Source organism: Petaurus breviceps, unplaced genomic scaffold, assembly GCF_028583685.1.
Source record: "Petaurus breviceps papuanus isolate PSGF00001 unplaced genomic scaffold, PetGlider_PUasm1.0 38, whole genome shotgun sequence".
NCBI lineage: Eukaryota > Metazoa > Chordata > Mammalia > Diprotodontia > Petauridae > Petaurus > Petaurus breviceps.
The window spans coordinates 3,162,177-3,171,718 of record NW_027186304.1 but is presented as its reverse complement, the minus strand read 5'-3'; the positions used below and the strand labels follow the sequence as shown (position 1 = coordinate 3,171,718).

Sequence of the window (9,542 nt, the reverse complement as noted above, 5' to 3'; positions counted from 1 at the left end):
GGTTTTCATTTGACTTATTTTTCTCAAATGCAGATAAAACAAAAGAAATGTCCTTAAAGAGGGTGGCATTAAATGAAGTTACACGTCTTAAAAAAATGACAATGTAAGGGTGTAGGGGAAGTGGGCGAATGTACCTGTGCCGTAAAGATAAGTGCCAGAAAATCGGTTAAGGCTGACTCTTTGTCTAAGAGTATTTAACCAAATGTTTGGAAAAATGAGGACACGACTTTTGAACCTGTCTACTATATCTAACAAATTGCTATTTTGTATTGATTTAGAGCAAAGACGAAACTTTATAAAGTTTTTTTTTTAATATAATAATAAAAGTTTTCTTTCATCTAGCAAATCACTGACCAGAAATCAAGAACTGCAGCGGGAAGTAGCATACATTCTACAGACCTGACCTTATCTTGGGATCCCAGTGCTTTGAATTGTGGCAGCGAGTTACTGAAATCATTCTAAGATTGTGCTTCCTTTTCAGAAACCAAACTTGCAGATAAAATTCCGGGCAACCTCGATGCACCTCCCCTCTTCTCTTATGTAATTCGTTGTTCATAAAAGTCTAACAACACAAGATATCCTTGGACAAAATTATAAGAGCTAGACACTTCTCCGAAAGGAGAGTGGGTGGTCTGAGGGAACTTCACCTTAGGCTAAGTTGGCAGTTTTTCAAAGCCGGGTAATTTCTTATGAATTCTCTCTTGGCTACCACATACAGAAGCAAAAACATTCAGGCTCCACAAGCACGACCCTCCGCAAAGCACACATATAATAGGTTTTTGATAAAATCGCTTTTTAGGGAACTGAATAAATTAAGTTTTACAGTTATCTTCCCTTTCCTATTAGACTAGTGTTCATGGGGGAAGAGTGGCAAGGTACAGTGTAGAACCAGAGGAGGTAAAGGTATGGGGGAAGGGGGAAGAAGAGGAAAGAGGGGAGCAAGGGAGAGAGAGAGAGAGAGAGAGAGAGAGAGAGAGAGAGAGAGAGAGTGTGTAGAAAGTGCCAAAGTGACAGAGGGAAGCAGAGCATCTTGTCACATAAAACTCTGGGGACCTTCCTTCCCCGCGGCCCCACCCCACGTCCTGATCCTTGAGGACCGACAGGGTGGCCGTCTGGCTGGCTGGGCTGACCTGGTCGAAATAGATGGTCATGGTGCGGTTGCTCATTTCGGACGGCTCATGGTTGGTGCTCCGAATCGCGGAAAAAGCCACCTTCGCGCTACCCGAGCGCACAGAGATGCCCAGGGAGGAAGTGACTGCGCCGTCCGCCGACGGGCTGGAGTCACACACCACCAAGCACTTGCCCTCCAGGACTATGGGCTCGGTGTCGTTCTGTGCCCGCACCGGGCAGCCTGCAGGCAGCAGCAGCAGTAGCAGGGCCAGCGCCGCCACCAGGCAGTAGCAGCAGCCCGCCGGCTCCCGCAGCGCCCCCCGCCGCCTCAGCCTCGGCATAGTCAGCAGTGGCCAGCAGCAGCCCCGGCTAGGCGCCCGCATAGGGGCGCCAGGAGGGGGGAAGGAAGGCGGGGATAGGTCAGGGGAGGGGAGGGGGGAGGGGGGGGGGGGGGGGGGGGGGGAGGGAGGGGTGGGGGCTGAGTTACTCTACTTGATGCTTCTCTCCCCCTTTCTCTTTCCGAGAAGCTTCCACAGAGGCTGGGGCGGGAACAGCTAAGGAATGGGATGGGGGAGGGGAAGGGAGGGGAGGGGGTGAGCTTCTTTTCTCTCCTCCCCCCCTCTTTGCCGACGGTTTAGGCAAAGGAGAGTCCTCGGAAAGTAGGCAGAATCCAACCTGTCAACGACAAAGAAGGGAACAAAAGCTATAGATAACAAGAGATGAAGAAGAGAGGGAAGGGAAAAAAAAAAACCAGGTTAGGGAGCCTTCCCCAGCCTTTCCTCCTAGGACACACATCTTGTGCTCCCCTACATTGACCACCCATGTCTGGTCCCAGAAATTCTGAAAAGCATCCAGATTAAAATGGAAAATGTATCACTAACTGATTCCCAGTGTAAACGAAAGAGTGTTCGCGGTCTCCCTCCACTTTATCTGTCACTTTAGCTAATCCAAGCTAACCTACAACAATAGCCTCTTCCCGGGCCCTTGCACCCTGAGCATCTCTGATCTCTAGGCAGAGGCCAGCGAGTCTCAAGAGGAAGACTAAAATACCCCTTACATTTTTAGACGATCTGTATTTCAGTACAACTGTCTTGGCCGCCACCACGGAACCCTTTCCCTAGTCCTTTCCTCTTACCCATGTATTCTTGTTTTTTGTTGTTTTTCTGTTTTTAACAATCATAGCAAACCCTGAACAAATCTTTTATCTCTTCCCTCCAAAGTCTGGGTCTCAGGCGCTCGTTAGAATGAATATGGTGAACAAGAGAGGGGAAAAGCTCCCCATTCAAGAAGTCTCACCTCGCACTGCTCCATCAAAATGAAAAAGTGATCTGAGAATGTTTTCTCTACCTTTAGAAACAACCTTTCAAGATCTCCGTGTTCGTTCACTCAACAAGAGCGCAAGCGAAACACGGCCACTGACCTCTTGTTTGTGAGCTTGCTTTTCAAACCTTCAAGCTCCCTCTTTCTTGCTCTCTCTCACCCTCTCTGGTATTCTGGAGAACCCCTCCCCCGTTACTGATAACTTCTGCTTCGATTTGCACTTTTAACCTGTTTCTTGGCTCACTTTAGCTTCTGGGTTTGTATGTGGATCCATTTGTAACCTAGGCGGTCATTTTTAATACATTGTTGAGGAATGAAATGCGAAGAATTCATCCTCTCCTCTACGTCCGCCCAGCAGCTCTTCCAGCATTCTTTCTAAGAAACAGAAGTTGCTTCTCAATTGTTACCCTTCAACTTGAGTTCCCATTAAAAAAAAAATGATCTCAATTATTCCCCCAGGCTCAAAACACTGGGAGTGTTTTCCCGGGTGGTTCTCATTATATATAAATAAATAAATTCATGAAATAGGCAAAACGATCCGGAAAGGGGAGGGAAGAGGAAGGGGTGCAAGGGGTGGATCTTGGTGTATTGTTACCTGGTAAATCCATGTTGGAAGAAACTGCTGGCTAGGTAGCTGTCCGTAAACTTGTATTGCTTAGAGAAAATGAGCCGAGATGGTGCTGGCAGAAGAAGAGGAAACCAGAGTCATCTCATTCTCTCCCGCCCATTGCCAATAACCTACCCTTCTCCCCCTCCCTTCCCCTTTTACACACATATACACGCACCCTCATGGCCTCAAACATACTGTACACACGTACACACTCTACACACTACACAAAGGTGCCACTTCTTATCCAGCCGGCCCTAGGCTCCCCATAACATGCCCAGGTAGCACATATCCTCCGGAGCCCCCTCTTCAGTTTTCTCCAGGGGCCAGTCCCTCCAGTTTCCTGACTGCATTGAAAACAGCTGGCAAACGCCCTGCAGTAGCAGCATCAGCATCGACTCTGATGGTAGCCACCGCCTCCGCCTCCCACCTTCCAGCCCCAGCCCCTCCCGACACCCCCAGGGTCCGACGCTCACCCAAATACAACGATCAAAATCCTCCCAGAAGGTACTCTGTTTTTAAAGTCGTCCCCAAGAAAGGCACAAGTAGATTCAGGTCTCTCATTCCTTTTCGATTCCTTCTTTTCGTTTCCAAATCCCCTCCAAGTTTTAACCCTGAATTGTAGGACAACTTTCATAATAAAGATATTGTCTTTTTTCAAAAAAGGGAAGTCAAGGAGAATTCAGAGGAAAGAGGAGCAAAGAAGAAAAAGGCACAGGATTTGGCTGGCTTAAGCAAAATGTTTGGGAATCCCGAGCCTGGGAAATGTCAGATCTTGGCAAGGTTCGGAGAGGCGAAAGCCGCCTGGGTTCATGGGTCTGCTGCCCCGAACCTCCGGACTCATTGCGCGCGCTGGCAGTCTCCGCTTATTTATTAAAACGCCTGCTCAGAGCTCTCTCAGGCTGGGCACCCACACCAAGCTGCTGCGGCTGCATCTGGAGGCGCAGCGCCACCCTCTAAGCACAGGCGTGGAGCGCCACCTAGGGTTCTGCTCCGTACTCTAGCTTTCCTCACCTGAGCAAGAGATGCCTGACAAGAGAATAGAAAATGTATGGAATAGAAAGGGGAAAGGGGTCCAGAGTATAGGGATGGAGTTTGCTAGTTTAATTATTTAACGAGGAAAAGATGCTTAGGCATTTTTGAGAAAGACAAAAAAAGCTGCATCCGCATTCTGCCCCCACCGACGCCCACCCACTTCCAATTTGAACTGGAACTTTTATTTTTGGAGCTCCTTACACTTTTCCAATGCTGCCAAGATTATGTGTGTATGTATGTATGCATGCATGCATGCATGTGTGTATGTATGTGTGCATGTATGTGTGTGTGCATGTATGTATGTGTATTATGATCAGGGTTATCATCAGTTATTATTGCCTGAAAAACGTTTATACAGCTCAGAGGACTGGCGGTTGTGCCACCTAAACGCAGACCAAAGGAGAGATCTAAATATGAAATCTTCTCTAAACTGGCATTCTTAAAGCTAATTTAATTGGTTGGCTTATATTTTATTTAGACTGCTTTGATGAGACACTACTTAGAAATTAATCTACTTTCCTGGAATATGAAGATGAGCCATATTCATAAGGGTTTAATCTCTCTGTTTGTTTCCTTGACTTCACATGTGAGCAATAATTTCCCCAGTAGTTCCAAGTAATGTGGTGGACCAAGCCGCTTCTTATAAGTAGGTGTTTTAAGTAGAAAATTTGATGGTCTCTTTCTATTTAGCCAGAAGATGAGTAGACTTTTTCGACTTGCTGTCATACTCAGATCACACAATTGGTACACTGGCAGCTAGTGAGTTACTAGCCTCTTCCTGAATCCCTTGTGCAAAAGTTGAAATTACATAACATGCACAGTATAGACAATCATCAGGTCAGCCCTCTGTGCCATGCTGTGGCATCCCCATACAGGAGCCCTTAAGTAAACATTCACTTCAAATCAGTTCCATTAGGATGAACCTGTAAGAAGGATTGTTGGCAGTCGGAAGCTGCTGTACCTGTTATGTAGTAAGTTGAAATAGGATGATTATTATAAAAGTTAGGGGGGAAAAGAACAGTGAGAGTATAACTTGTAAAAATGTATGAGAGGTCGAGCATTTCACCAGTATTTTAAAATACCAAATTCACCAGAGGTTAAATACATGAATTCAGTATTGTTTACTATACTTCAAGGATGTGTAATTTTCTTGATATGGGAATCCATCCCACTTTTTTTTTTTTGCTTTGATATTGGAAAACCTGAATTTTTTGTTTCATTGTTATGGGGAACTCCCCTTGGGTAATGACTCTTCACTGATTCAGATCAGATTAGTAACTAGTCTACAAGGATGTCTTAGAGACTGGGGAACTGAGACTTTTTAGTAATTTGCCCGCAGTCAATATGTATTTTTAAGTTTTAAGATGAACCTAGGTCTTCCTGAATACAAGTCTAGCCCTTTAACCAAATATACTCATCTATTTTTTTTTACCATTCTGTCATAAATATTGATTGTCACAAAAAGATTTCTGCAAATCATTTTAAATTGCCAGTGCCTGGTTCCTGTTTGTGGTAAAATTTAAAATAAGGGCAGTGGGAACAATTATTGTTTTTCTTTTCTTTTCATAGGTACTTCAACTTAGAAATTTCAGTTAAGATTTTTTTAATTATCTTTTACTGACAAAATGACCCTCTTACTAATAAGATATGGTAATCAGAATATGTAAAAATAAATGGCAGGGACACTGGGCACATGAAGAAGGTTGAAATCACAGACTGATATTAAATTTGATTAATTTGGAAAAGCTGACAAGGAAGAAATGTCTTACCTAGCCATTTAACCTTCAAAAACACCTCCATTAATCTCCCTTTTAAAAAATATATTATATCATGAACAGTTATTTTTATGAATACAAAAGTATATTCTCATGGAACAAATTAGTATCATTATCTTTGTTAAATAATCCTTTTTCTAAGTGACATTAAAAGCTTTTCATTATGAAAGAAATAACCTAAATATATGTATACTACTGAATTATGGAGTGAGAGCAATATATATTCTTATATAATGAAACAAACAAACAAAAAAGTTGACAGGCTTAATTTTAGGCTTACATATTTTTAAGGGAAGATATTTCTTCAGAGGGATAAAAACTGATCAGTTAAGGAAAACAGAGTTCCATTTATTGTCCCATTTACAAAGAAAAGATAAGTTAGAGGAGTGATTATGTATTCAGTTTGGATGTAAGAGTTCTGGTGGGTATGTTAAAGTTGGTTTCTTTAATTTGTACAGCGATATTTTGATTAATAAAACTCTTTTAAGCTAATTTGTATTGCAATTCAGACAATGATTGACCCATGTCACACTCTACTTACCTGATGCCAATTTGTCATTAGTATAAAAGAACCATTTGAAACAGAAGCACCAAATGTCATAAATTTCCAGCTCAGACCCTGGAACTTGAATCATTTACATCTTTGTCAAATAGAAGTCAACAAGCATTTATTCAGTAAACACCTTTTATGTGCCAGGCCTTCTGCTAAGCTCTGGAGATATAAAGAGACCCCCCCCAAAAAAAATCCAGTCTCTATACTCATAATCTAATTTAGGAGACCGCATGAAAACAACTATATACAAAAAAATTACATACATGATGAATTGGAGACAACCTCAGAGGGAAGGCACTCAAATTAAGGGACACTGGCAAAAGACTTCTTGCAGAAGGTTGGACATTGGACTGGGTCTTGAAGGAAGACAGTAAAGCCAAGAGGAAGAGATGAAGAGTGAAAGAATTTCAGTCAAGGAAGACAGCCATTGACAATGCATTGAGTGGGAGACAGAGTATTGTGTTCAAAGATCAGTAAATAGGCCAATTTAACTGTATTATAGAGTACCTGGATGGTAGCAAGAAATGAGATTGGAAAGAAAATAAATTTATAAAGGCTTTAAAAGTCCAATAGAATGCTTTCTGTTTCATCCTGGAGGTAATGGGGAGCTACTGAAATTTATTGAAGAGGGCAGGAATGAGAAGAAAGTGATATTGCAGTCCTAAGCTTAAGAAAGATTAATTTGACAGTTAAGTGGATCAAATGAAGTGGGGAATGACTTGAGGCAGAGACCAACCAAAAGGCTATTATAATAGCCCAAGCCTGAAGTAATGAGTGTTACCTGGGTCAGGGTGGTGGCAATGTCAGAACACAGCTGAGGATATACATGAGAGATTTAACAAAAGTTAAAATCGAAGAACTTGGCAACAGATTGGATGTGAGAGGCAAAAGAGATTGAGAATTCCAGAATGACACGTAGCTTTCAGTTTAGGTGATTGGGAGGAGGATAGTGTTGCCATAAGTAGAAAGGGGAAATACCCTATCATACATTCTGACAAAATAGAATAAAGCAAAAATACTATTATTTCTCTAGTGTATTTGTAAAGCTCTTGTATCTTTGACTTTTTCTTTTCTTCATCCCCATTTTTGGGTATACTTGTACTTATTGGTCAAACTCTATTAATTTTTGCCCATCTCAATTTATGTTATATAAATATATTTGTATATATATATATATTAGCACATAAGTATGTACACATATACATATATGTAATGCATGTACATATGTTAATCAGTCAATATGCATTTTTTAAGCACTTTCTATGTGCTAGACACTGCATTAAGCACTGGGGACAAAAAAATAAGTAAAAGATGGTGCCTGCTTTTAGGGAGCTCACATCTAATGAAGGAGTCAATAAGCAAAGAAGTAAGTACAAACAAGCTATATATGTTTTTCAGTTGTTTGTGACTTTTTGTGATCCCATTTGGGGTCTTCTTGGCAAAGATACCGGAGTGGTTGGCCACTTCCTTCTCCGACTCATTTTACAGATGAGGAAACTGAGACAAACAGGATTAAGCAACTTGCCCAGGATTCCACAGTGAGTAAGTGTCTAAGATCACACTTGAACTCAGGTCTTCCTGACTCCTGGCTAAGCAGTCTATCCACTGCTCTATCTAGTTAAAAGGAAACAATTAAAAGAGAGAAGGCACTAGAATTAAGAGGGGTTGGAAAAGTTTCTTGTAGAAGATGGGGTTTTAGTTGGGACTTAAAGGAGGGAAGATAGTAAATAGAGATGAAGAGGGAGATTATTCCAGGAATGGGGGACAGTCAGACAAAATGTCCAGAGTCTAGAGATGGAAGCTCTTGTTGGAAGAAAATAGGTAAGCAAGACTGTATTGAAGAGCATTGGTGGCAGTGGAGAAAGATAGGAGGTGGCAAAGTTATGGAGGATAGAGGAGTTTGTATTTGATATTGGAGGTAATAGGAACCCATTGGAGTTCATTGAGCAGTAGGGTACAATGACTGAACCTGTGCTTTAGAAAAATTACTTTGGTGGATGGATCGGAGTGCAAAGATACTTGAGGCAGGCAAACCCACTAGTAGTCTACTGTAATAGTCCATACATGGGGTAATAAGGGCTTGCGCCAGAATTATGGCAGTGTCAGAGAAAAGAGGTATATTCAAGAGATGTTGCAAAAGTGAAATCAAGAGACCTCACCTACAGTTTGTATATGGAGGAGAAGAGAGAGTAAATAGAGAATGACATCTAGTTGTGAGCATGAGGTCCCTGGAGGATGGTTGTGTCCTGTACAGTAATAGGGAAGTTAGGAGGTGAAGAAGGAAAGACAATGTACTTCTATAGTTATTGTCTTTTTCAGCTCTATAATTTTCCATTACAATAATGCGTCATAATTTATTCATTTATTTGTCAGTTCGTTGTTTACAAATTTTTGTTGTTACTAATAAAGGAGCTGTAACTATTTTGTAAGCAACAACCTCTTTTTTTTCTTTTCCATGATACATTAATTATATACTCTCAAATACGGAAAATATATTAAAAAATCAAAGGTTTGATCAAGATTGTGACTTAAGTATATTCTATCATAAATAAGTAGCTCACTTCCTATCTTCTTCTGCCTGTATGCTGTGAATTATTTCAGGGCAAGAAATAGATTTTTCTTTTCTTTTTTCTTTTCTTTCCTTTTCTTTTCAAATTCACAGTGCATAGTACAATGACTTATACATAGTAAAATGTTCAATAAAAAGAATAAAATTTCGAACCACACTAAAGATGCAGTGTGGTATAGAATAAGAAGTAAATTTGCACTTAAGAACACACAGCATTTAGTTCATGAGTTGTAATAATTACTTGTCATTTAACTTTGAGTATGTCAGCTAATTTATTGGATTCCATTGGTAAAATGGGGGTCATAATATTAGCAATACCTATATCAGTGGATTACTCTGAAGATCAAATGAAACTGAAGTACTTTGCAACTTTAAACCTGGATAGAAATTTGAATTGCTTCTATTATTTTTTTTTAGTTTTGTTGCTATGATCATGAGGAAGGTATATTACAATAGGTTCCATAGAAGTTCAGTGTCATTTTAGGGTCTTCATTCTTTCTGTTAATCTTTTGTACCTTTCAGATTCATATGGCTACATGCTAGTATTCTTTTAGGATTTAATATATGTCCTGA

The 9,542-nt window shown here is 41.0% G+C and overlaps 1 protein-coding gene across 1 annotated transcript in view; it reads right to left on the bottom strand.

Annotated features, from left to right (window-relative positions):
• Positions 1 to 1,565, bottom strand: part of CBLN2 (cerebellin 2 precursor) — an 11,865-nt gene extending 10,300 nt beyond the window's left edge. The window contains exon 1 of the mRNA XM_069099564.1: positions 1,131 to 1,565. Coding sequence (XP_068955665.1) covers positions 1,131 to 1,493 — 363 coding nt within the window. The 5' untranslated portion in view covers positions 1,494 to 1,565. The remainder of the gene's footprint in view (positions 1 to 1,130) is intronic.
• Positions 1,566 to 9,542: the final 7,977 nt, after the last annotated feature.